This window comes from Panulirus ornatus, chromosome 52, assembly GCF_036320965.1.
Source record: "Panulirus ornatus isolate Po-2019 chromosome 52, ASM3632096v1, whole genome shotgun sequence".
In the NCBI taxonomy this organism is placed as follows: domain Eukaryota; kingdom Metazoa; phylum Arthropoda; class Malacostraca; order Decapoda; family Palinuridae; genus Panulirus; species Panulirus ornatus.
Genome location: NC_092275.1, coordinates 4,888,111 through 4,915,940, shown reverse-complemented (window position 1 = coordinate 4,915,940; position 27,830 = coordinate 4,888,111). Strand labels below are relative to the sequence as shown.

The following is a 27,830-nucleotide window of genomic DNA, read 5'->3' as shown; positions in this document are numbered from 1 at the left end:
AAATGAAGCCATTGTTTGTTTGTTCGTGGTGCTACCTTGCTAAGGCAAGAGGTGCAGTTAGATAGAAAAAGTGATGTTCTTAATACTTAAATACCTTCATAAGGTCAGTTAAAAAACTGATTTAAAATCCCATTGCTGAACAGGATATTTTAGTTACCTCCATGGGGTGTGGTGTATTTGATTTTTTCAAACATTTTTTTTTGTATGTTAGAGGCTCCATTTACAAACAAAATCTTAACTGAAATGTGAAGAAGGATGATGAAAGGGAGAAATAAGGAAAGATGGAAAATATTTCCGTAATTTTGGAAAATATTGAACACATGATTGGGGAAGGGAATTTTAGAGCTTTGAGGTATAGGGAAAGAAACAGGTATCAAATTAGCCCACCCTTGAGTTGCCAGTAGCCACATTGTAATCATGTGACTCAGTTGCTTGCTGAGTAATAATTGGTCTAGTTAATGGTGGGAACAAACAAGCAGCTATATCTCGAGAGTAAAAACCAGGGTACTACCTATGTAGAGCTAGAACCTTCCTGGATGTGAGAGCAGCACTCTATGTGAAGATGGATGAATCCTTTGAATAAACAGAGCAGCTGCTCAGAGGAGAAGAATTTATGAAGAATTTATGACATCTAAGCAGACTCCCAGGTTCTTGGAGGCAGACTTGGCTCTTAGTATAATAATAGGTATCTAGAATAGGTTAGATGTCACAGTGATATTAAGTGTATTCATCAAGTGGTGGAATTACAGGTATATTGAAAGAGATACAAAGGTTGTGAGTGATTTTAGAGAGAAATTGAGCAGATTTTGGATTTTAGTCATTATACCTAACCAGGTTCCATGAACCCCTCTGAAATATCCTGTGAGATGCAGATTGAGCATGGGGCACATTTGAAAGAAGTGGAGGAATACAATGTTGAGTCATAAGCATATAGATGTATTTTGTTATGTGCTGTAGAAAGGAAATCATTAACAAAAGGAAGAAAAGTGTATGATACAAGACTGAACTTTGAAGGACACTGCTGTTGGTTAGGAAAGAGAAAGAGGCTGATCTGTTAACAACAACAGAGATAAATGACCAGAGAGGAACAAAGAGTGGGAGGAAAGCCAAGAGAGAGAAGCGTGGAAATCAGACTCTGATGCCATATCCTGTCAAAAGCTTTTGATATATCAATGACACTACTTTGGATTCTTGAGAATCTTTCAGAGATGATAACCAAACATTAGTAAGATAGGATAGGATTGCCTTGTGGAAACTTTACTGGTGATCAGAAAGAAGACTAAGATTCTGGTTGTTTGAGGATATAGGTGTTCAGGAGGATTTCAAAGACTAGAAATAAAAGTCAAAACAACAAGGTGTAAGTTGAGACGAATAGAATGGTTTCCTTTCTTTAGGATGAAAAGTACAAATGCATGCTCTCATGAAGAAGGAAAAGATTGGTTTTGAATCAGAACAGCATCACCAGAGGAGATGCAATAATCTACCCAAGTGAAGTAAAAAGAAATAATTTGCACTTTATTCCAGTCATTGTCATGAATGTACCAATATTTATATTTCAAAGGGGCTGCTGGAGGAAGTGGTGCAGTTAATAGAGATGAATTTATGAGAGTGTGGTCCTGTAACCAATTGTGTAGCTACAGTGTGATTACCTATTTGAAATTATGTATATGTATTGTTCAGGGAGGGAGTTTTATACTCATAAGGCCCCCATCTCTTGAACGCTCTCTGCTGTTGTACACTTTCTTAAATTTTTGTATGCTGTCTACATTAATGTGTTAGAAGTATGTTCATAATGGTCATGAATATGGTCACTAAGATCACTAAGAATGAAGAAAGTGTCAGCTTGAGTCCCCTCACCATCTGCATGGAAGGAGTTCAGCTTTTACCTCTAATGTATGTTGAAGTCTCTTCAGTAGAGACCTTGGCTTGAAGGTGAGAGGATGTCATGTCCTCATAATAGGAGTTTAGATATTAGAATAGAGTTATAAAATTTGTAGAGTTAGAGGAAGAATCAAAAGAAAATAATGGTTGTTGGGAGACAAACCCAAGCTACATAATATCGATGTTTGTGGAATTAGAGTTCTTAAGGCATGCAGCAGGTGTTCGGAAATTGGAATAAGCACAAACACCTTCTTGGAAATGGAATCATATGTGAGGTTTATAGAGAAGGTTAGAATACTGATAGAGACATAAGATATTTGGTGAGGTACTTGTTGACCCCTGGGGATAGGGGAGAAAGAATACTGCTCACATAGAGGAATGAAAGGGGAATAAAACTAATGTACATGAAAGTGAAGAATTGAGGAGAAAGTACATGTCTTGAGAAAATGGTAACCTGGTGAACCAGTAGACTTACATGCAAGATGAGAGATGAATCCAAGTACCACTTTGACTCTCATTAGTCAGGATGGGTACCACCTTAGGGAGTTTCTGTCTGTAACATACTTCACTTGGTTTTTAATTTGTGAATTGTTCAAAGGAGACAAAAACACCTCCATTGCAAAGTCCTCAAAATATCCCCACCTTGAAAACTTAGCACTAGAAACAGAACAATGGCTCCATTTGGTCACCCTTATTTTCTAGCTTTAGCTGAAACCAGAACCCTCCATTCCAAAACCAAGCCCCACAGACTATTCCATGGTTTCCCCTACCTACTTTGAATGTGATGGACTGGATTAGCACATTGTTATCCTATTGCCTCCTGTATATCACATCATTCCAATTTACTCTATTCCTTGCTTCCTTGCATCCCTCTCACTCTTCTGACTGTTCTGGCCAGGGTAACTTAGAGTCCCTATCACTTCATTCCTCTGTCTGCTTGATGGCCTTCCCCTTTATTGTGTATGATTCATTCACTTTATGATACATTGATCTTCTTAGTCAGTCATTCTTGACTCCTCTTTATATGTCATCACCAATTCAAGACACTGGTCTGTTCTCTTGGTTTAACTCTACTTGCTACCATGCCTTGCTTTAACACTGTCATTCCTTACATGATCAATCTTCCTCCCACCACATATTATTCTCAGCCATTTCATTTCTGATATGTCCACCCTCTCTTTTGCTTTCAGAGTCCAAGACAAATCCATATAATCAGCTGGGACCACTATACCCTCAAAAGTACCCACTTGTACCTTGACAGACACTGACCTCTCCTTACACACACTGTTCAGTCCAACCCCCCATATCCTACCCTGTGACTTGCTTCAGCTCACATGTTTCCATCTGCTACAATATCCTTTCCCAGGTACCTAAAGTATTAACATGTTTTCATGTGTTATGTTAAAGATGGAGGAAACACTGTGTTGTGGATTGAATTCCAGCCACCAACAAAGCAGAAAAAAAAAGATGACAGTGACCTAGGGCAGGGAGGGGAAACCTGACAGCCTCTTTGTTGTTAGCTCACTGTGCTGCTGTCATTAATCCTCCCAACTCCTAGGCAGTAGTACCTCCATCGTAGCTGCCTGCCTGTTACCTGCTACCTATGTAATAGGTTGAAAATCCTAGCTTGATTTTATTATTATTTGCCCTGAGATTCCTTGACTCTTCATCATTAAAGTTACATGTTTCTGTGTATATAACATATATGTTGAATCAGAGAAGCAGGTAAGTTTAGATTTTCTTCTGCCAGCTTTAGTTAAACTTTTTTAGCTATATATTCATCCCCTACACAGTGAAACAAAGACTCTCCCATTATGATAATACCTCAACATTTTCATCACTCAGTTCTTTGCAATGACACAAGAACCTTCTTATTCAAACCATAACTAACCTCAAACCCTCAGGTAGAAATGAAAACCCTACTTCTGCCTCACAGATCCCCCGTCCTTCCACGGCAAACATAACTTTGAAAAAACATACACATTGAAATAACTCATCAAGTATAGAACAACTGCCCTCATAGCTCAGTCATAACGCTGCCCATCCAGACATACACCCATCTTAAACCACACTTCCTAGACAAACAGGAGTCACACTTTCTCATCTACATTCTGAACATCATCCATCTCTTAATTACTCCCAACACCAATTCAGCACATCCAAAGACCCTTTATCCCCATGCCCTACTCTTTCCATATAGACACAAATGCTTGGTGGATGTGGCCAGCTTCATGTGTTGCTGAAGTCCCATAAAGTTAATGGGGGCTCCTAGGGCATGAAGTAAGTAAGCAAGTATATAGGGGAAACTTATATTCTACAGAATGCATGGTTTATGTCTTGGATACATTGATAATTAAATTTTTTTCCTTTTTATATAAAGGGTGATGAGAGTAAGTGAGCTTGGTGAGAGTAAGTGAGCTTGGAAAGGAGACTTGTATAAGGAAGTACTAGGAGAGATTGAGAGCAGAATGGAAGAAGGTGAGAACAAATGGCATAAGGGTAGTGGAAGAGGAATGGGATGCATTTTGGGAGGCAGTGATGGCTTGCGCAGAAGACGCTTGTGGCATGAGAAAGGTGGGAGGTAGGCAGATTAGAAAGGGTAGTAAGTGGTGGGATGAAGAAGTAAGATTGTTAGTGAGAGAGAGGAGAGGGGCATTTGGAGGATTTTTGCAGGGAAGTAGTGCGAATGACTGGGAGATGTATAAAAGAATGAGACCGGAGGTCAAGAGGAAGGTGCAAGAGGTGAAAAAGAGGGCAAATGAGAGTTGAGGTGAGAGAGTATCATTAAATTTTAAGGTGAATAAAAAGGTGTTTGGGAAGGAGGTAAATATAGTGCGTAAGACAAGAGAACAAAATGGGAACATCAGTGAAGGGGGCAAATGGGGAGGTAAAATCAAGTGGTTGTGAAGTGAAAAGGAGATGGAATGAGTATTTTGAAGGTTTGTTGAATGTGTTTGATGAAAGAATGGCAGATATAGGGTGTTTTTGTCGAGGTGGAGTGCGAAGTGAGAGGGCCAGGGAAAGTGGTTTGGTAAACAGAGAAGAGTTAGTGAAAGCTTTGTGGAAGATGAAAGCTGGCAAGGCAGCAGGTTTGGATGGTATTGCAGTGGGATTTATTATAAAAGGGGGTACTGTGTTGTTAATTGGTTGGTAAGGATATTTATTGTATGTATGGTGACTGTATTGTTGACTGGTTGGTAAGGTTATTTAATGTATGTATGACTCACGGTGAGGTGCCTGAGGATTGGCGGAATGCGTGCATAGTGCCATTGTACAAAGGCAAAGGGGATAAGAGTGAGTGCTCAAATTACAGAGGTATAAGTTTGTTGAGTATTCCTGGTAAATTATATGGGAGGGTATTGATTGAGAGGGTGAAGGCATGTACAGAGCATCAGATTGGGGAAGAGCAGTGTGGTTTCAGAAGTGGTAGAGGATGTGTGGATCAGGTGTTTGCTTTGAAGAATGTATGTGAGAAATACTTAGAAAAGCAAATGGATTTGTATGTAGCATTTATGGATCTGAGAAGGCATATGATAGAGTTGATAGAGATGCTCTGTGGAAGGTATTAAGAATATATGGTGTGGGAGGCAAGTTGTTAGAAGCAGTGAAAAGTTTTTATCGAGGATGTAAGGCATGTGTACGTGTAGGAAGAGAGGAAAGTGATTGGTTCTCAGTGAATGTAGGTTTGCGGCAGGGGTGTGTGATGTCTCCATGGTTGTTTAATTTGTTTATGGATGGGGTTGTTAGGGAGGTGAATGCAAGAGTTTTGGAAAGAGGGGCAAGTATGAAGTCTGTTGGGGATGAGAGAGCTTGGGAAGTGAGTCAGTTGTTGTTCGCTGATGATACAGCGCTGGTGGCTGATTCATGTGAGAAACTGCAGAAGCTGGTGACTGAGTTTGGTAAAGTGTGTGAAAGAAGAAAGTTAAGAGTAAATGTGAATAAGAGCAAGGTTATTAGGTACAGTAGGGTTGAGGGTCAAGTCAATTAGGAGGTGAGTTTGAATGGAGAAAAACTGGAGGAAGTAAAGTGTTTTAGATATCTGGGAGTGGATCTGGCAGCGGATGGAACCATGGAAGCGGAAGTGGATCATAGGGTGGGGGAGGGGGCGAAAATTCTGGGAGCCTTGAAGAATGTGTGGAAGTAGAGAACATTATCTCGGAAAGCAAAAATGGGTATGTTTGAAGGAATAGTGGTTCCAGCAATGTTGTATGGTTGCGAGGCGTGGGCTATGGATAGAGTTGTGCGCAGGAGGATGGATGTGCTGGAAATGAGATGTTTGAGGACAATGTGTGGTGTGAGGTGGTTTGATCGAGTAAGTAACGTAAAGGTAAGAGAGATGTGTGGAAATAAAAAGAGCGTGGTTGAGAGAGCAGAAGAGGGTGTTTTGAAATGGTTTGGGCACATGGAGAGAATGAGTGAGGAAAGATTGACCAAGAGGATATATGTGTCGGAGGTGGAGGGAACAAGGAGAAGAGGGAGACCAAATTGGAGGTGGAAAGATGGAGTGAAAAAGATTTTGTGTGATCGGGGCCTGAACATGCAGGAGGGTGAAAGGAGGGCAAGGAATAGAGTGAATTGGAGCGATGTGGTATACCGGGGTTGACGTGCTGTCAGTGGATTGAATCGGGGCATGTGAAGCATCTGGGGTAAACCATGGAAAGCTGTGTAGGTATGTATATTTGCGTGTGTGGACGTATGTATATACATGTGTATGGGGGTGGGTTGGGCCATTTCTTTCGTCTGTTTCCTTGCGCTACCTCGCAAACGCGGGAGACAGCGACAAAAAAAAAAAAAAAAAAAATGGTTCATGGTGAAGTGCCTGAGGATTGGCAGAATGCATGCATAGTGCCATTGTACAAAGGCAAAGGGGATAAAGGTGAGTGTTAAATTACAGAGGTATAAGTTTGTTGAGTATTCCTGGGAAGTTATATGGAAGGGTATTGAGTGAGAGGGTAAAGGCATGTATTGAGCATCAGATTAGGGAAGAGCAGTGTGGTTTCAGAAGTGGTAGAGGATGTGTGGATGAGGTGTTTGCTTTGAAGAATGTATGTAAGAAATACTTAGAAAAACAGATGGATTTGTATGTAGCATTTATGGATCTGGAGGAGGCATATGATAAGAGTTGATAGAGATGCTTTTTGTAAGATATTAAGGATATATGGTGTGGGAGGTAAGCTGCTAGAAGCAGTAAAAAGTTTTTATCAAGGATGTAAGGCATGTGTACAAGTAGGAAGAGAGGAAAGTGATAGGTTCTCAGTGAATGTAGGTTTGTGGCAGGGGTGCGTGGTGTCTCCATGGTTGCTTAATATGTTTATGGATGGGGTTGTTAGTGAGGTGAATGCAAGAGTTTTGGAGAGAGCAGCAAGTATGCAGTCTGTTGTGGATGAGAGAGCTTGGGAAGTAAGTCAGTTGTTGTTCGCTGATGATACAGCACTGGTGGCTGATTCGGGTGAGAAACTGCAGAAGTTGGTGACTGAGTTTGGTAAAGTGTTTAAAAGAAGAAAGCTGAGAGGAAATGTGAATAAGAGCAAGGTAATTAGGCTCAGTTGTTTTGAGGGACTAATTAATTGGGAGGTAAGTTTGAATAGAGAAAAATTAGAGGAAGTGAAGTGTTTTAGATATCTGGGATTGGATTTAGCAGCATATGGAACCATGTAAGTGGAAATGAGTCATAGGGTGGGGGAGAGGGCGAAGGTTCTGAGAGCATTGAAGAATGTGTGGAAAGTGAAAATCTTATCTCGGAGAGCAAAAATGGGTATGTTTGGAGGAATAGTGGTTCCAACAATGTTATATGGTTGCGAGGCATGGGCTATAGATAGGGTTGTGCAGAGGAGGGTGGATGTGCTGGAAATGAAATGTTTGAGGACAATATGTGGTGTGAGGTGGTTTGATCAAGTAAGTAATGAAAGAGTAAGAGAGATGTGTGGTAATAAAGAGTGTGGTTGAGAGAGCAGAAGAGGGTGTATTGAAATGGTTTGGTCACATGGAGAGAATGAGTAGGAAAGATTGACCAAGAGGATATATGTGTCAGAGGTGGAGGGAACAAGGGGAAGTGGGAGACCACATTGGAGGTAGAAGGATGAAGTGAAAAAGATTTTCAGCAATCAGGGCCTGAACATACAGAAAGGTGAAAGGCATGCAAGCAATAGAGTGAATTGGAACAATGTGGTATACCAGGGTGGGTGTGCTGTCAATGGATTGAACCAGGGCATGTGAAGCGTCTGGGGTAAACCATGGAAAGTTTTGTGGGGCTTGGATGTGGAAAGGGAGCTGTGGTTTCGGTGCATTACACGTGACAGCTAGAGACTGAGTGTGAACGAATGTTGCCTTTATTGTCTTTTCCTAGCGCTCTCTCACGTGCATGGGGGGGAGGGGGTGCTGTTTTTCATGTGTGTCGGGGTCGTGACGGGGATGGACAGAGGCAGCAAGTATGAATATGTACATGTGTATATATGTTTATGTCTGTGTATGTAAATGTATGTATACGTTGAAATGTATAGGTATGTATATGTGCATATGTGGGCGTTTATGTGTATATATGTGTATGTGGGTGAGTTGTGCCGATCTTTCGTCTGTTTCCTTGCGCTACCTCGCTAACGTGGGAGACAGCGACTAAGTATAATGATAATTGATAATGATTATTCTGTTTTGCATCTGTTGAATGATTATTCTGTTTTGCATCTGTTGAATTCTGATGGATTTACTGTTGCTATTGAATAGTGAATTAATGTTGGATGAAAGTCCATATTACATTTTACTGCAGGAACACACTGTAGCCAACCCACCCACCCATAATGCTCGTTATTTAAGACTTGAAATTGACATGTCTGATTGAAGAGCCTTCTGATTTATTATTTACAGCAAATCAGGTTTTTATTAGGGATGGAACTGGGGTTGCTTAGTGCTATAGATGGTACTGTGAAATGAAGTCATTGTAGCTTGTGGTTAGTGAGTTCGCATGTTGCCACTTGTTTGATTAAGTGCATACTCTCGTACTATATGGGCTCTGTCCTGCTTATTCATAGGTAGTCCCAGAAATATATGTCCAAGGTTAGTTTATTGTTCAATTATGAAAAAAACTCATTCCATTCTATATTTTAGAGCATATATGTTTTATTTGGTGCTTTTTGTATTAGTATATACATACTGTTGTATTTCAAATTTACCTTATTTTTTATGGTATCCTAGGTATTGAAGGAAAATTTTGAACCTTTGAAGAAGATGGCCAGTTTGCTTGTAAGGTCATCTGAACCACTTATTAGCCAAACAGGAGCCTTTTTATACAGGTAAGAAAATTTTTGTAGGGTAAGTAAGAATGTGCATTGTTTTTCATGTACAGTGCAAAGTGATTTTTATTGCTGCATTGGTTTGGGTAAATTTATTGTTGTGTAATACTTTTTTTTGTCCTCTTCAGTAAGTGTCATGAAAATGAAAGATTCTGTAGGTTATCTAGGAAAATTAGGGATAGGACCTTCCAACTCTCATTATATCTGATTAGGAGCACTACCCTTCCCCATCCTTTGTTAACTACTTTTCCCCCGTAGTAGCAACTTGCTCATTCGTAGTCCACCTTCAGCCAATCAGTTACCACCATTGGAATGACATCATCAACCCATAATAGATTCCTCTGTTCAAAAAGTCCAAGACTGAATTGTAAGAATCCTCTCAAAATGTAAGACTAGAATTTTGCTGGTGTCCTGGACATGTTTGTATCAGTGGTATTAAAATAGCTTGATGCTGAAGTTAAAACAGCTTTATCAGTTAATCTCTGCATGAATTATATTTCACAGAATTGAGGTGAAGATTACAACTACATATGGTAAAGGAAGGTGTTGAAGTATAACATTCCTCCTTCAGTAGGAATTGCCATTTTAAGACAATTTTTTGTAGACTTGGGATTTGCCATACAATGTTGACCCATGGTCACTTAATGGAGTGGAGGTCTGCCCCAACATGTGAGAGATCTTTTGGAATAAAAATTTACAGAAAAGAGCTTTTTCCAGGGTTGCCTTTGGTTTTGGTTTCTGAAAGTCTTTGGTGCTCTTGATGCCCAAATCAAGATCCTCCGAGTCCTGTTGGGAACATGAGTTAGGAACTGAAACAAAAAGTCATATAGCCCACTGAATGCTGTTAACCCTTAAACAGCAGCTGACATCAATTGCTGTTCTCGAAAAAAACAGCTCTCAATGTTAATTAGTGTTTTTACTTTTCCTGCCTCTGTTTGAATAGAACATTGATGTATTCATTTATTTATTATTTATTTTGCTTTGTCACTGTCTCCTGCGTTAGCGAGGTAGCGCAAGGAAACAGACGAAAGAATGGCCCAACCCACCCACATACACATGTATATACGTACATGTCCACATGTACGTATGTATATACGTACATGTACATGCTCACATATAGGAAAGATAGTCAAAGGGCATTACTGGATTACGTGTTAATTGATAGGCATGTAAAAGAGACTTTTTGATGTTAATGTGCTGAGAGGGGCAGCTGGAGGGATATCTGATCACTATCTTGTGGAGGCAATGGTGAAGATTTGTAGAGGTTTTCAAAATAGAAGAGAGATTGTTGAGAAGAAGAGAGTGGTGAGAATGAGTGCACCTGGAAAGGGCACTTCTGTGAGGAAGTACTAGGAGACATTGAATGGCAAAAGGTGAAAGCAAATGACATAAGGGGAGTGGGTGAGGAATGGGATTCATTTATGGAAGCAGTGATGGCATGTGCATAAGATGCATGTGGCATGAGAAGGTTGGGAGATGGGCAGATTAGAAAGGGTAGTGAGTGGGGGTATGAAGAGGTAAAGTTGTTAGTGAAGGAGAAAAGAGAGGTGTTTGTACTTAAAGAAACCAGCAGGAGGTTTTAGCCTGAAAAGAATGTCTCAAAAATTTGATGGTAACATAGGTATATTCAGAATGAAGCAACTGGGGAACACACATAAATGTCTGTGGTGCCAGATTGTGTACAGGGGGTTGTGGTTTCCATGCCTTACATAGGACAGCTAGAGAATGTTAGTGATGAGGCCGTTTTTTCATCTGTTCCTGGCGCTACCTCTCTAGCATGAGAAATGGTGAGCAAGAATGAAAAAAATAGGCAAGGGGGGACAAAAGTGAATATTTGCATTACAGTTATAAGCATATCAGGTTACCTGGTACGTTGTATGGGAGAGTGGTGATCAAGAGGGTGGTGGAATCAGATTTCAGAAGAGCACTGAGGTATTGAAAGTGGTAGAGGTTGTGTGGATTAGGTGTTTGCTCTGAAAAATTTGTGTAGGTGTATAGGCAACAGGATTTGCATTTAACATCATTTATGGATCTGGAGAAGTGTTTGATAGGGTTGATAGAGATGCTTTGTAGAGGGTGTTGCAAGTGTGTGGTGTGGGAGAAGGGCTGCTGGAAGCAGTGATGAATTTTTATTAAGAAAGTGGGATGTGTGTATGAGCAGGAAGAGAGTGGGTGAGTGGTTGTAAGTGAAGGTGGGTGTGTGGCATGTGTCACCATGGCTATTTAATTCGTTTATGGTTGGGGTGGTGTGGGAGGTGAGGGTGAGGGTCTGGAGAGATGGGTTGATCTGCAGTCTGTTGAGTGATGGGTTAGTTGCTGTTTGCTGGTAATGTGGTGGTGAGAGATTTGAGGCAGAAGCTGCAGAGGCTGCTTTTTGAGTTTGTAAAGTTTGTGAAGGGAGAGAGTTGAGAATGGCTGTGAATTAAAGTGAAGTTGTTAGCTTTCACAGCGGGGGGGAGACAGTGTTGGTTGGGGATGTGATTTTGAATGTGGGGATAATGGAGGAGGCGGAGTGTTTTGGGTGCCTGAAAGTGGATACAGTGGCAAGTGAAACCATTGGAGCTGGAATGGGTGAGGTGACAGGAGTTCTGAAAGTTTGAAAGGGAGTATAGGGTCAGAGAGATCAGTGTCTGTGAGTGCTGGGATAGGTGTGTTTGGTGACATGGTGTTTCCAACAATGTTTTATGGATGTGAGGCATGTTCCCTGGATATGGTGGGTGTGGTGTGGGATGGATATGTTGGAGGTAGGGTGTTTAAGGACAGTGTATGGTGTGAGGAGTGTTGATCATATGGAAAGTGATAAAGTGCAGGGCAATTTTTATGGTGGTGGTGAATATGTGAGCTGAGTTGGTTTGGACGTGTGGAGAGGATGAGTTTGGATAGGATGACTAGGAGGGTGTGCATATCAGGAGTTGGGATAACAGGGAGGGAGGGAGGTCTAGGGGGTATAGAAAGGTGAAGTGTTGGTTGCTTTAAGTCAAAGGGGCCTAAACATTCGGGAGGGTGTTAGTTTTGCATGGGATGGATCAGTGCAGTATATGTTCTATCAGTGGGCTGAACCAGGGCATATGAAGCAGCCAAGGGAAACCATATGAGATTCTGTAGGGTAAGGTTGTGGATAGGGGGGCCCTGGTTTCAATACATTATACAAGACAGCTAGAGAGTGGATGTGTGTGAATGTTGTTCGTAGTGCAGCCATGCTAATATGAGATACAGCAAATAGATTTGACAGAAAAAAATCTGTGAAAGTTATTATTCTGTTTTAGTACTTAATTGATAATTTAGAATTCAATGGGAAATTTCTTACCAGATATATCCACCAAGAAAATAACTTCAATTCATATCATTAGGTGAACGGAAGAATTTATTTTACCATAAAGCTGTGTCATTTAAAGTTGGACTTTCTATCTCATAAGTAGTGAGGTTTGTCTGTGTATGTGTAATGTCTAGTATGATAAACTAACAGGCAAAATTATACTGAAAGCACTTTCATTGGCAGTGATTGATCTTTATCACCAGCCATTTTAGAGATGGTTAGTAGTCAGAATGTTTTGATATGTTTCAGGATGCCTCACTATGGTTAGTGGTCAGAATGTTTTGGTATGTTTCAGGATGCCTCACTTTTATTAGAATGTAGAAAGAGATGCTATTATTAGTTTGGCAGCTTATACAAGTAATTTCTGATCTCAGTTTTCTTTGAATTTTTTGCCAGGTTGTGTTTTTTGCATCTGGATGGTTATCAGAGGCAAGAGATTGTATTAGCTTTGCTGAAACATCTTGGAGACAATTTTGTGGTGAGACTAGCTGCATTGTCTCTCTTATCTTCACTTGCCCATGAGCATACTGCTGCATTGTCAAAGTTCACCATCTTTCTTAAGGTATGCTATAAAGTATTTAATTAGGAGGCATTATCCAATAGTGAGGCATTTCACTCTTTAAGAGACAAAACAACATATGGATCTTTCTTCCATAATAGCTCATATGTAGGTAGTGGCATATTGCTTGATTAGTAAGTGATAGCATTTTTGTACCTAGATATTGTGAGACACTGTGCTATTTCATTATTATGCAGTCATCACAGAAGTACACAAAGGCATTGAGGATGATCAGTCATGCTGACATGGCTTTTTAGTAAGAAAATATATTGCATTTATTATAGAGTTTCAGATCTTTTTTTTGCCAGACGTTACATAGTCCTTCAACACTTTAGTTGGATTTCAGTAATGTCTTGAAAAATTTTATGTTTAATGAAAAAAAATTTGCAGGGTTCTCTGGACATGGTGGATGAGTTGAGAATGGGGGAAGTGAAGAGACTCCTTGATGTAGTGAGTCTCCTAGTTTACTCAGACTCCTCTTATGCCGCATTGCAGGATGAGCTGGTCATCTTAGTACGAAAACAGCTTTCTCATTCTGATTTAAAGTATGTTGAAATTTTTAGTTGTATGTATATGTTACACAGTATTTTTTCTAATATGGTGCTTTTTTGCATTCTGAACTGTGTGTTTCATTTATGATTTCATACTCATCTCCAAAATTTCCTTTTATGTATTAAAGATGTTTTAGCAGTTCTTGAAATTATTACATTATCCTTAGTTATATTGCTATCATGTAACTGAAGTGACTGTTGTATGTTTGTGTTTGTGGAAGTAAAAGTTTTAGTCCTGTGTTAAAAGGATGAGGATGATTCAGCCTTTATAATTATCACGAGATATTATTAGGAGGGCCTTATTATGGGGCCTTTGTTGTCTTTTCCTAGCGCTACCTCGCACACATGAGGGAGGAGGGGGATGGTATTCCATGTGTGGCGAGGTGGCGATGGGAATGAATAAAGGCAAACATTGTGAATTGTGTGCATGGGTATATATGTATGTGTCTGTGTGTGTATATATATGTGTACATTGAGATGTATAGGTCTGTATATTTGCATGTGTGGACGTGTATGTATATACATGTGTATGGGGGTGGGTTGGGCCATTTCTTTCGTCTGTTTCCTTGCGCTACCTCGCAAATGCGGGAGACAGCGACAAAGCAAAATAATAATAATAATAATTATTAGGAGGAAATAGTAAAAAGAAAGGTAGAAAACTAGAAAACTTCAGTGTTATTAAACATACTAGAGACTGAGAATTTTTGGCATTCTATTCATAGGTTGGAAGAATGGTAAAGTAGATGCTGTTGCAAAGGGATCAGCTTGAATATGAAAAATTTTCATTTTGACAGACTGTCTTTCAGTATGCTTTTACCTATGAAGATTATCTTTATAGGTACAAGCTAATTGGAGTCCTGAATGCTGCCCTTGCAGTGAAAAACATGGTGGGAGCAGATGAGAGCCAAGACAGCACAGGTGTTTCTAGAGTAAATACTTCATTGCTTAAGGAAGCAGAGAACCTTCTTCATCTTGTCCTGTCATCCACAGCCAAGTCACCAAGAGCTGCAGCTTTGTTTATGGATGAAATGGCATCTATTACTCTCAAGGAGGGTATGAATTCTAAGTTAGAGGTATGTTCACTTTTATTTCTGTGGATGATAAGAAGTTAGACTGAAAGATTTTTAGGAACTACTCTGGTTAGAAAGTTTGCATTCTGATTGACTTGAATGTCTTTTGAATGTGCACTTGTCTTATGTTTATGCTCAGTTCTCACTAAAGTTCCAGCTTTACATATCTTAAGAGGCATCATCAGTGGTGTTCCATGACTATGATGAATAGGAATCTAATGATTCATCTGATTAAGTGTACCATGTTACTGTTAAAATCTTTAAAGGATGAGGATGTATTTCCCACTAATAGGTCAGTGGGAAAATATGTGAACAGTAAAAAAAAGAAGGTATGTACTAGCTGTACAACATGAAAATCAATATGTATTTCATAAATTTATGAATAAGGTTCTACTAGTGATGAAGAAAACCTTCCCTGAGGGATGATACTACATTACAAGATTTTATCAATTATAGGACACTAATTGAAAAACATGATAAAACCCTAGCTCCTTCGTAGACTATGCTTCTTCTCATGTTTCTTTGATTCTTCTTAAATCTTGCACTATAACCTATTGTTGTTATATTTTACTGACTGTTCAATCCAAATAGTTTGAATCAATTTTTTTTTCCTCGGCTAGGATGAAAAGAATACTACTAATATCTCCATGTCAGAGAAGATGATAAGATGGATCGGAACATGGAGGAAGAAATCCTTTCCTCCTTTCTTCTTACTCTCTAAAGGAAGGAGCTAAGATGAATGAGCCTATTAAGGATTTTTTCTCAGAGGCTGAGTTGTCAATTCCTGAAAGCTACCTCACCAATATGGGAAAAGGCAAATAACTTTAAAAAGAAAGATTTATCCTATCTGTCTATCTATGTCTCTGATGCCTGTTCCCTTTGGGATCTCCCTCAAGGGGATGGCCACAGCAAAATTCTCCATAACTGATGAACTCCAGTGTCGCTTCTTTGCATTTTGTGTTTCACCTTTAGTGGGTCACTGGCAGACAGCAACTCTTTCATCTGAAATATTCATTAATGAGATCAGTTGTCATGGTCCTACCTCAGTAAAGTGGGATAGGCACATAGTTATAAGCAAAGAGGCTTGTATGAAGAGAAGGCCAGAGAGAATGAGTGTAGAAGGGCAAAAGGTGAGGGGTAAGTGAAGTTAAGAGAGTGAGTGAAGAATGGAACGTTTAAGGAAGCAGTGATAGCATGTGTAAGAGAGATGTGGTATGTGGAAGATGGGAGGTGGACAGGTAAGAAAGGATGGTGAGTTGTGGGATAATGAAGTTTAGTTGTTAGTGAAAGAGGGTGTATTGGCATTACTTGCAGAAAAGGAATGTAAGTGGAGGATGTACAAGATAAAGTGGCGAGATGAAGATGCGGGTTCTGGAAAAGAGGACAAATAAGAGTTGGAGAGAGGAAGCATCAACAAATTTCGGGGAGAATAAGGAAATATTTTGGAAGAGAGGTAAATTGTGTGAGAAAAGTAAGTAAACAAATGAGAAGTGGTAACAGGTAGACATGAGATGAAGAGGAGCTAGAATGAATACTGTGAAGGATTTTTGAATTTGTTTGTTGACACAGTGGCAGGTGAAGGGTGTTTGGGTAGGGGAGGTATGCGAAAGAGTCATGGCAAGTGATGTGGTGAAGAGAAAAGAGGTGGTGAAAGCCTTTTGTAAGATGAAATTTGGCAAGACAGCAGTTGAGTTATCTAAGAAAGGAGGTGACTGTGTCTTTATTAGGGTATTCAGTATGGACTATAGTGATGTGCCTGAGGATTGGCAAAATAACTATATAATGCCATTGTCTAAAGGCATAGGGACTATTTGTTGCCAGAAAAAGGCAAAGGGGACAAAGGTGAGTGTTAGAATTACAGACATATGAGTTTGTTCATGTAGGAAGAGAGGAAAGTGATTGGTTCTCAGTGAATGTTGGTTTGCGGCAGGGGTGCATGGTGTCTCCATGGCTGTTTAATTTGTTTATGGATGGGGTTGTTAGGGAGGTAAATGCAAGTGTTTTGGAAAGAGGGGCAAGTATGCAGTCTGTTGTGGATGAGAGAGCTTGGGAAGTGAGTCAGTTGTTGTTCGCTGATGATACAGCGCTGGTGGCTGATTCGGGTGAGAAACTGCAGAAGCTGGTGACTGAGTTTGGTAAAGTGTGTGAAAGAAGAAAGCTGAGAGTAAATGTGAATAAGAGCAAGGTTATTAGGTACAGTAGGGTTGAGGGACAAGTTGATTGGGAGGTAAGTTTGAATGGAGAAAAACTGGAGGAATTGAAATGTTTTAGATATCTGGGAGTGGATCTGGCAGCGGATGGAACCATGGAAGCGGAAGTGAATCATAGGGTGGGGAGGGAGCGAAAGTTTTGGGAGCGTTGAAAAATGTGTGGAAGTCGAGAATGTTATCTTGGAAAGCAAAAATGGGTATGTTTGAAGGAATGATGGTTCCAACCATGTTATATGATTGCGAGGCTTGGGCTATAGATAGTTGTGCAGAGGAGGGTGGATGTGCTGAAAATGAGATGTTTGAGGACAATATGTGGTGTGAGGTGGTTTGATCGAGTAAGCAATGAAAGGGTAAGAGAGATGTGTGTTAATAAAAAGAGTGTGGTTGAGAGAGCAGAAGAAGGTGTTTTGAAATGGTTTGGTCACATGAAGAGAATGAGTGAGGAAAGATTGACAAAGAGGATATATGTGTCAGAGGTGGAGGGAACAAGGAGAAGTGGGAGGCCAAATTGGAGGTGGAAAGAAAAGGATTTTGAGTGATCGGGGCCTGAACATGCAGGAGGGTGAAAGGCGTGCAAGGAATAGAGTGAATTGGAACGATGTGGTATACCGGGGTCAACGTGTTTAGGTATGTATATGAGCATGTGTGGACATGTATGTATATACGTGTGTATGTGGGTGGGTTGGGCCGTTCTTTCGTCTGTTTCCTTGCACTACCTTGCTAACGCGGGAGACAGCGACAAAGTATAATAAGAATAAAATGAAATAATGAGTTTGTTAAGTGTACATGGTAAGTTGTATCGGTGAGTGATGATTGAGAGGGTGGAGGCATGTGGAGATAATCAGACAGTGGAAGATCCATGTGGTTTCAGTAGTGGTAGAGGATGTGTGGATCAGGTGTTGACTTTATAGAATGTTTATGAGAATTCTTAATAGAGACAGAAGGATTTATGTGTGACATTTATGAATGTGGAGAAAGCATATGATATGGTCGATAGAGATACCTTGTTAAGAATGTAGTATTTGGGAGGAAAGTGCTAGAAGCAGTAAGGAGTATTAACAACTACCACCCTATCATTAAACATATTGAAAACCTTCAAAAGTACTCACTCCATCTCCTCCTCACCTTATCGCTACCTGTTACCTCTTCCCCATATTTCCCTTTCACTCATGTTTGCTGGTATTTTATGGGAGAGCATTCATTGAAAGAGTGAAGGCATCTACTGAGCATCAGATTGGGGAGGAATAATGTGGTTTCAGGAATGATAAAGGATGTGTGGATCAGGTGGTTGCTTTGAAGAATGTGAGAAACAGGATTTGTTTGTGGCATATATGGATATGAAGAAAGCATATGAAGGGGTTCATCGAGATGCCTTGTGGAAGGTCATGCAGATATATTGTCGGAGGAAAGTTACTAGAAGCAGTGAAAAGTTTTTATCAAGTTTAAGGCATGTGTATGAGTAGGAAGAGGGTAGAGTGAAGAGTTCCAGGTGAAGATTGGTCTTCAGTAGGGTGTGTGATGTTACCATAGCTGTTTATTTTGTTTATGGATTGGGGTGGTAAGGGAGGGAAATGCAAAGGTGTTAGGGAGAGGGGCAAATATGTAGTCTGCAGGGGATGAGGGGGGAAGGTCTGGGAAGTGAGTAAGTAGTTGTTTGCTGGTGATACAGCAACACTTGTAACAGTCTCAAGTGAGAAACTTAAAAAGTTGGTGACTGAGTTTAGGAGAATGGGAAAGGGGGAACTGAGAGTAAATGTTAATAAAAGCAAGGTTATTAGGTGTACTAAAGTTTAGGGATAAGTTGGTTGCAATGTGAGTTTGAATGGAGAAATGTAGAGGAAGTGAAGTGTTGTAATACCTTGAGTGGACATGGCAGTGAATATAGCCTTGGAACTAGAAGTGAACCGTAGGGTTTGTGAGGTGGGGGGCAAAGGTTCTAGGAATATTGAGGGATGTGTGGAAATAGAGGTCATTATGTAAGAGAGTGAAAATGTTTCTTTGAGGGTTTAGTACTTTGTTTGAAGGTATCATAGTCCCAACGATATTATGTGGATTTGAGGCATGGGCTATTAATGAGGATGTGCGGAAGATGGTGGAAGTGCTGTAAATGAAATGTTTAAAGTCAATATGTTGTGTATTGTGGTTTGATTTGGTAAATTATAAAAAGGTAAGAAAGAGATGTGGTGATGAAAAGAGAGTGGTTGAGAGAGCTGAAGAGTGTGTTGTGAAATGGTTTGGATATATGAGAGGATGATTGAGAAGTTTATGAAAGAGGATTTGTGTCAGAAGTAGAGGGTACAAGGAGAATGGTGAGGAGACCTACTCTCCCAGCTTTGTGCATTCTCATCTTTTGCAGTTTTATACTCATCTCTAATAGTATTCCTTCGCACAAGTCTCTTTTCCACGCTCACCTATTTTCATCATCCTCTTCTCTCCCATATCATTTCCTCCTTTCCAAAAATTTCTTCACAAATCTTCACCCTTTCTTCCACCAGGTAATGATCAGGCATCCCATCAATTGCCCCTTTCATCACATTTACTTTCAAGTTTCTCTTTTGCACCCCAGTCAATTAGTATATAATCATGTAATGCCCTTTGACCATGTTTCCTACTGTAATAGCTAGGAACAGGCAAAGGAATGGCCTCTTTTGCTAACATCCACTCTCTAATTGTTATGTAAAATGCACTAAAACTTAGCCCACTTTCCACAGCCAGGTTACACAGACTTTTATGTGGTTTTCCCTAACTGCTTCATATTTCCTGGTTTTGCTCATTGAATGCAGTCATCCCCTATGTACCACATCACTCTAAGAGAAGGCACATAACTATCCTCCACTGTCAGGCTGGTTACTGAGATTTCCAGACAGCTGCAGTGATTGGTCACATGTTTTATTACCATCTATAGCCTGCCAGTAGAGCTCACAATGTACATGGAATTCAGTTTGTGGCAGAAAATTAAGACAGGTTGATGCCAGTATCACCTTACCACATGAGTGTGAATTGACACCTGTAGCACTGAAAGGATTAATTTTCAAACTGTAACTCTTTATGATATTCTTGTCATGTACATCAGACTAGCACATCAGGGATGGAGTTAATGACAAATTCTGCTAATATCCGACAATATTACATTTTCCAAATGGAGGGTTCTAAGACATGTCTGCACACCATATCCTGAATCTGACATACACATTCTAGAGAGATACACAGATCAACAATAGTTGAATGAAGGATATCAGAAAGGATATTGAAAGGAGGATTAAGTACAAGAATTGGAGAAAACAATGAAACTATACTCTGTTTATTTGGGTCTGTTGTTGAAAATTGACAATTGATATCTTGAACCATAATTTGTTCAAAATCTGGTCTGGGAATAGAATGGACAAAAGATGCAGAATACATAATTGATGATGTCTGATATTCAGTTATAAAAAGAAAATGTCTAAATGTGAAAATTACAAAGAAAGTATCCTTCTACGAAAAGAAATATGATGAAGACCATTAAACTGCTGAGTGATGCCATCGGAATATTTTTTGATGAGACACTGCTTCCAGCTCCATGGCCCCATACTGAGCGTAGCCATCAACTGTCACCTGTCTTTCAACTGTCACAACATCAGCCGATAATTTTTCCCTTAGGTGAACAATTGTTTTTGCTTACCCTTGCTTCATAGCAATTGCTTTGATTTCACAAATAATTGTTCAAGTTTGCAAATGAAAAAACAAGTTAATTGTGAATGTACAAGTTGATATATTTTTATGACACTATTCCCATACCCGATACACCATTTTTTACTTGCTTGATAAGCATGTTTACGATGCAATTTCTATATTTGTTTTCTTGTCAGTGATTACGATTTTGGCTCATGAGGATAAACCCACTCCCTCATTCCCCAATGAATTATAACAATTATCTTGATAGAGAGTTTAGACCATTTAATGAGCAGTGGGCTCCATGCCTAGGGCTTCGTATAGAGCATAGAGCAAACAGGGAGTAAACGATAGCGGTTGTCAATTTTTGATGCCAGGCATGAATAAACAAAGTATAGGAAATGTTGGCTTTCAGACCTGTGCAGCATCTTGGTTGGGGAAGCACTAACTTGGTTAGATTCTGTAGGGCAAAAGAACAACATCTTCCCCCATTTTTTTTTTTTTTCTAAACCTCACTTGCCTCTCACTAAAAGTCAGCCTTGCAATAAAACAAACATGCTGGGCACAACCATACCATATATTGTACTCTAGAAACTTCATAATGTGAACATTACAAAATGTGCGTTGAGAAAACTGAGGATGTTGTATAAGATGCTGAAATTATTTTTCATACCTGCAAGGGTCTTTATTTTTTTCCTGATATTGAGTATTGCTTTTATATGAGGATGGCTTTTCCTTTACCTCTTTTGTAGAGCAGGATTGGAGGACTTTTGCATCAATGCTCTTGCTGTCATCTCTCCTCAGTTATCCCTTTTTGTCCACTGTGATGTTGCTGTCCTTTCTCTTTTCTAAGGGTACAGTAAATACTGATGTAACAGACCCCAATATTACAGATTTTGGATTTAATGGACTGGGCAAATAATAATACAATAATTTATGATAATTTAGAGAATTAAAAAGATATAAAATCTCAAACGCTCCAACATGCACACTTCATGTAACTTTTGTTTTTGGTAGCATAGGGTATACCCGCTTTGTTTCAGTCTCAATCTGCCTCAAGCTACTGTGCAGTCAGGTTGTATACAGAGAATTGTGACTCTTTATTAAATGATTTTGCAATCCTTACAATTCAAAATGGCATCAAGTGACAGAGGAGTTAAAAGAAATTATGTGAACTTTATATTGTGTTACTATATATTGAATTAAAAAATGGCCCATAGGTTACATTTAATTTAATGGACTTTCGGTCTTGACGGACACTCCTCTCCCCTATCAGTCCGTTAAATTGAGAGTTTACTGTTTTTGTATAGCCACCGCCCTCATGAGCTGTTTGCATGCTTCATGGCTGGTAAGGCATGTGACTGGCTGGTACTTTCTTTAGTTTTTCTGTTTGGAAACCAGCCTCATAGGATTGACCATTATGATACCTCTTCCTTTCTGCAGACTGTGAAGCTGTGGAATTGTCTTCCATCTTTTACCTTTCACTATTCTTATAATGTTTCTTATTTTAAGAGTTAGATCTGCAAACACCTAAGGAGCTCTAATATATTCTTTTTTTTTTTTTTTTTTTTTTGCCGCTGTCTCCCGCGTTTGCGAGGTAGCGCAAGGAAACAGACGAAAGAAATGGCCCAACCCATCCCCATACACATGTATATACATACGTCCACACATGCAAATATACATACCTACACAGCTTTCCATGGTTCACCCCAGACGCTTCACATGCCCTGATTCAATCCACTGACAGCACGTCAACCCCTGGTATACCACATCGATCCAATTCACTCTATTCCTTGCCCTCCTTTCACCCTCCTGCATGTTCAGGCCCCGATCACACAAAATCTTTTTCACTCCATCTTTCCACCTCCAATTTGGTCTCCCACTTCTCCTCGTTCCCTCCACCTCCGGCACATATATCCTCTTGGTCAATCTTTCCTCACTCATTCTCTCCATGTTCCCAAACCATTTCAAAACACCCTCTTCTGCTCTCTCAACCACGCTCTTTTTATTTCCACACATCTCTCTTACCCTTACGTTACTTACTCGATCAAACCACCTCACACCACACATTGTCCTCAAACATCTCATTTCCAGCACATCCATCCTCCTGCACACAACTCTATCCATAGCCCACGCCTCGCAACCATACAACATTGTTGGAACCACTATTCCTTCAAACATACCCATTTTTGCTTTCCGAGATAATGTTCTCGACTTCCACACATTCTTCAAGGCTCCCAGGATTTTCGCCCCTCTCCCCCATCATATGATCTACTTCCGCTTCCATGGTTCCATTCTTGTGTATTCTTAATCCTTACACCCTTTATTTTTCCTTTCATCTGAGAGTGCTACAAATAGAGCATGTTTTGGCATGTACCACTCTGATTAGATGAGTTGAAGGAAAAGAAGTTAGAATAGCCTGTCATTAGATAGAATGGAGCTGCCTCTTTTGATGTATACAATAGATAGATGTCCATAATATGTGCATTGCTAGCATAGCTGAGGCAGGTTAGGGTGATTACTTCTCTGGGGAATATGAAATGAAGAGAGCAGATAGAGTAAGGAGTGAAGGTTAGAGAGAGACTCTGGATCATAGAGATCTTAGATACTAAGTTTGTTTGAGAGATTATACGAATGGAATGCCAAAAATATTGTATCTGAATGGTAAGATTGGAATAAGTTGGAGAAGAAAACCAAAAGTAAGAAAGAACAGCATGTGCAGATTTGACATACAGGACTTCCTGAAAGAACTTGGAGGGGTATGCAGCTATTACTACCATAGTACTTGCTGTAGAATCATTGTTGATCACTGCTTAGATTAGAAAATTGTGTTCCAGCTATATCACAATTCTTAGAATTGGTAGGTATGATTATATGTTTGAACGTAGGATTTACTTTAAACAGCTTAGGAACATTTTGGATATGTATTATGGTATCCAAACTTGTTTTTGTATCAGCTTGACTTTCTTTTAACAGGAATGGGTATGTGAAAAGATGACTGATGATTTTCAAGAAACATTTGTGTTGGATTATGCCCTAGACTCTCAGCCTCCTGAAGATCTTTTTCCTTTAGCTGCATGTTGGAATTTAGAAGCAGATTTTGATGACAGAGGCATTATCATTAATCTTGCACCAATGGTTATTAAGGCTGAGTTCACAAGAAATGACCCTGCAGCCAAAGAGTAAGTAAATGAGTTTTATAATTCACAGAGGATTACTGTCATGTGATAAGCAGCATCAGTTTTACCATGTTATTTTTATATTCTTGCTTGCCATTCTTACTGTAGCTAGGTAGAATTAGGATTAGATTAGATGACTTGAGTGCTCACTTAAAGAAATTTTTTTATACATTCCCCCTTCTTCCCCTACTTTTAGAAAGTGATATTTTGTATTGTAATTTGACATATATAGGTAGTAGAGTAGGATATATATAGGTAATAAAGTAGGAATCTACTCCAGGGAATTGGGTATCCTTGCCCTTTGTTGTCCTCAAGAGTTGAACCTGGTGACCCAAATTGTGCAGAATTAATTCCCATGGAAAGTTCATGCTATGCACTTCATCCTCCTCATGTGAATGAGAATGGTGTGATGATGATTGATTGATGATTTTAGACATGGCTAAATTTTTACTGGGTCTTGTCTTCCATCCATCATTATCCACTGTCTATCAACCATCTGGGTTTCATCCAAAACCTGTGCTTTAGATATACTTGAAAACTGCCACTGTTGTAACAGTTACGATAATCTTCTTAGAGAATAGTTGTGAGATCTCAGTTTTATTATATTTTTCTATATGAATTGCTTTGTTGATGTAATTAATGCCCAGATATGCTTCTCAACAGTCTTGGTTGATTTAAAGGTGGAGATTCCAAGTGATTTTGCTTCAGATGACCTTATCTTAGGAATCCTGACTCGAACAGACTGCTGAACTTTTTTTTTTATGAGCAAAGTCAACTACCTTGGTCTTTGGTCTTCTGTTTTTCTGATTCCACTTTGTTGGTCATGACTGGTTATGCATTGCCTTCCTATTGGTATGTAGTTAGTTACTGTGGATGGCGAGAGTTGAGTGATTATTGGTGCTTATGCACCTGGTCATGAGAAGAAAGATCTTGAAAGGCAAGTGTTTTGGAAGCAGCTGAGTGAGTGTGTCAGCAGCAGTATTGGTGCATGAGACCGGGTATTAGTGATGGGTGATTTAAATGTGAAGGTGAGTAATGTGGCAGCTGAGGATGTGATTGGAGTGCATGGGGTATTCAGTGTAGTGAATGGAAATGGTGAAGAGCTTGTGAATTTATACCTGGTTTAAAAAGATTTTTTTTTTTTTTTTTTTTTTTGCCGCTGTCTCCCGCGTTTGCGAGGTAGCGCAAGGAAACAGACGAAAGAAATGGCCCAACCCACCCCCATACACATGTATATACATACGTCCACACGCAAATATACATACCTACACAGCTTTCCATGGTTTACCCCAGACACTTCACATGCCTTGATTCAATCCACTGACAGCACGTCAACCCCGGTATACCACATCGCTCCAATTCACTCTATTCCTTGCCCTCCTTTCACCCTCCTGCATGTTCAGGCCCCAATCACACAAAATCTTTTTCACTCCATCTTTCCACCTCCAATTTGGTCTCTCTCTTCTCCTCGTTCCCTCCACCTCCGACACATATATCCTCTTGGTCAATCTTTCCTCACTCATTCTCTCCATGTGCCCAAACCATTTCAAAACACCCTCTTCTGCTCTCTCAACCACGCTCTTTTTATTTCCACACATCTCTCTTACCCTTACATTACTTACTCGATCAAACCACCTCACACCACACATTGTCCTCAAACATCTCATTTCCAGCACATCCATCCTCCTGCGCACAACTCTATCCATAGCCCACGCCTCGCAACCATACAACATTGTTGGAACCACTATTCCTTCAAACATACCCATTTTTGCTTTCCAAGATAATGTTCTCGACTTCCACACATTCTTCGAGGCTCCCAGAATTTTCGCCCCCTCCCCCACCCTATGATCCACTTCCGCTTCCATGTTTCCATCCGCTGCCAGATCCACTCCCAGATATCTAAAACACTTCACTTCCTCCAGTTTTTCTCCATTCAAACTCACCTCCCAATTGACTTGACCCTCAACCCTAATGTACCTAGTAACCTTGCTCTTATTCACATTTACTCTTAACTTTCTTCTTTCACACACTTTACCAAACTCAGTCACCAGCTTCTGCAGTTTCTCACATGAATCAGCCACCAGCGCTGTATCATCAGCGAACAACAACTGACTCACTTCCCAAGCTCTCTCATCCCCAACAGACTTCATACTTGCCCCTCTTTCCAAAACTCTTGCATTCACCTCCCTAACAACCCCATCCATAAACAAATTAAACAACCATGGAGACATCACACACCCCTGCCGCAAACCTACATTCACTGAGAACCAATCACTTTCCTCTCTTCCTACAAGTACACATGCCTTACATCCTCGATAAAAACTTTTCACTGCTTCTAACAACTTGCCTCCCACACCATATATTCTTAATACCTTCCACAGAGCATCTCTATCAACTCTATCATATGCCTTCTCCAGATCCATAAATGCTACATACAAATCCATTTGCTTTTCTAAGTATTTCTCACATACATACATACATACATAAAAAGAGATATACACAAGTATACATATGTGAGTAGGGGGATGGTCCAAGGGCATTATTAGATTATGTGTTTATTGATTAGCATGTAAAAGAGAGACTTTTGAATGTTAGTGTTGAGGGGGACATCCGGTAGGATGTCTGTTCACTATCATGTGGAGGTAAAGGTGAAGATTTGTAGAGGTTTTCAAAGAAGAGAGAATGTTGGGGAGAAGAGAGTGGTGAGAGTAAGTGAGCTTGGAAAGTATACTTGTGTGAGGAAGTACCAGGATAGATTGAGTGTAGAATGGCAAAAGGTGATAGCAAATGAAGTGAGGGGGAGCAGGTGAGGAATGGTATGTATTTAGAGATGGCAAGTACAAGAGATGCATGTGGTATGAGAAAGGTGGGAAGTGGGCAGATTAGAAAGGGTAGTGAGTGGTAGGTTTAAGAAGTAGAGTTGTTGGCGAAATAGAAAAGAGAGACATTTGGACGCTACCTGCAAGGAAGGAGTGCAAATGACTGGGAGATGTACAAGAGAAAGTGGCAGGTCAAGAGGAAGGTGCAAGAATTGAACAAAAGAGTAAATGAGAATTGGGGTGAGAGAGTACCATCAAACTTTAGGGAGAATAAAAAGATGTTTTGGATGGAGGTAGATAACATGAATAAGACAAGAGAACAAATGGGAACATCAGTGAAGGGAGGAAGTGATAACAGGTAGTGATGGAGTGAGTGTTTTTAAGGTTTGTTGAATGTGTTTGATGATATAGGGTGTTTTGGTTGGAGTGGTGTGTGAAGTGAGAGAGTCAGGGAGAGTGGTTTGTTGAAGAGAGAAGAGGTGGTGGAAGCCTTGTGGAAGATGAAATCCGGCAAGGTGGTGGTGTTGGATTGTATTGCTAATGAATTTATTAAGAAAAGGGGTGTCTATGTTGTTGCTTGGTTGGTAAGGATATTTAATGTATGAATGGATCATAGTGAAGTGCCTGTGGATTGGCAGAATGGATGTATAGAGCAATTGTACAAAGGCAAAGTGATTAAAAGTGAGTGTTCAAACTACAGTTGCATAAGTTTGTTGAGTATTCCTGGAAAATTGTTTGGGAGGGTATTGATTGAGAGGGTGAAGGCATGTACAGGGCACCAGGTTGGGGGAGGAGCAGTGTGGTTTCAGAAGTGGTAGAGGATGTGTGGGTCAGTGTTTGCTTTGAAGATTGTCTGTGAGAAATACTTAGAAAAACAGATGGATTTGTAGGTAGCATTTATGGATTTGTTGAAGGCATATGATAGGGTTGATAGAAATGCCTTGTGGAAGGTCTCAAGAGTATATGGTGTGGGAGTTAAGCTGCTTGAAGCAGTGAGAAGTTCATATAAAAAATGTAAGGCATTTGTACAAGTAGGAAGAGAGGAGAGTGGCTGGTTCTCAGGGTTCTCAGTTTTGCAGGGGTGTGTGATGTCCCCGTGGTTGTTTAATTTGTTTATAGATGGAGTGGTTAGTGAGGTAGATGCAAGAGTTTTGGAGAGAGGGGCAAGTATGCAGTCTGTTGTGGATGAAAGGGCCTGGGAAGTGAATCAGTTGTTGTTTGCCGATGATACAGCAGGTGTGGCTGATTCGAATGAGAACCTGCAGAAGTTGGTGACTGAGCTTGGAAAAGTGTGTGAAAGGAGAAAGT

At 40.0% G+C, this 27,830-nt stretch overlaps 2 protein-coding genes across 3 annotated transcripts in view; one reads left to right on the top strand and one right to left on the bottom strand.

Annotated features, from left to right (window-relative positions):
• The window catches only part of LOC139765001 (Fanconi anemia group D2 protein-like), a 370,225-nt gene that overhangs the window by 216,764 nt on the left and 125,631 nt on the right, over positions 1-27,830 (top strand). For both annotated transcript variants that reach the window (XM_071692052.1, XM_071692050.1), the window contains exons 11-15: positions 9,070-9,167; positions 12,880-13,045; positions 13,433-13,587; positions 14,432-14,666; positions 23,501-23,706. In XM_071692052.1, the coding sequence (XP_071548153.1) occupies positions 9,070-9,167; positions 12,880-13,045; positions 13,433-13,587; positions 14,432-14,666; positions 23,501-23,706 (860 nt within the window). The remainder of the gene's footprint in view (positions 1-9,069; positions 9,168-12,879; positions 13,046-13,432; positions 13,588-14,431; positions 14,667-23,500; positions 23,707-27,830) is intronic.
• The window catches only part of LOC139765003 (hematopoietic prostaglandin D synthase-like), a 205,735-nt gene continuing 192,596 nt past the window's right edge, over positions 14,692-27,830 (bottom strand). Inside the window, exon 6 of the mRNA XM_071692060.1 lies at positions 14,692-15,665. The gene's annotated coding sequence lies outside the window, so the exon portion shown is untranslated. The remainder of the gene's footprint in view (positions 15,666-27,830) is intronic.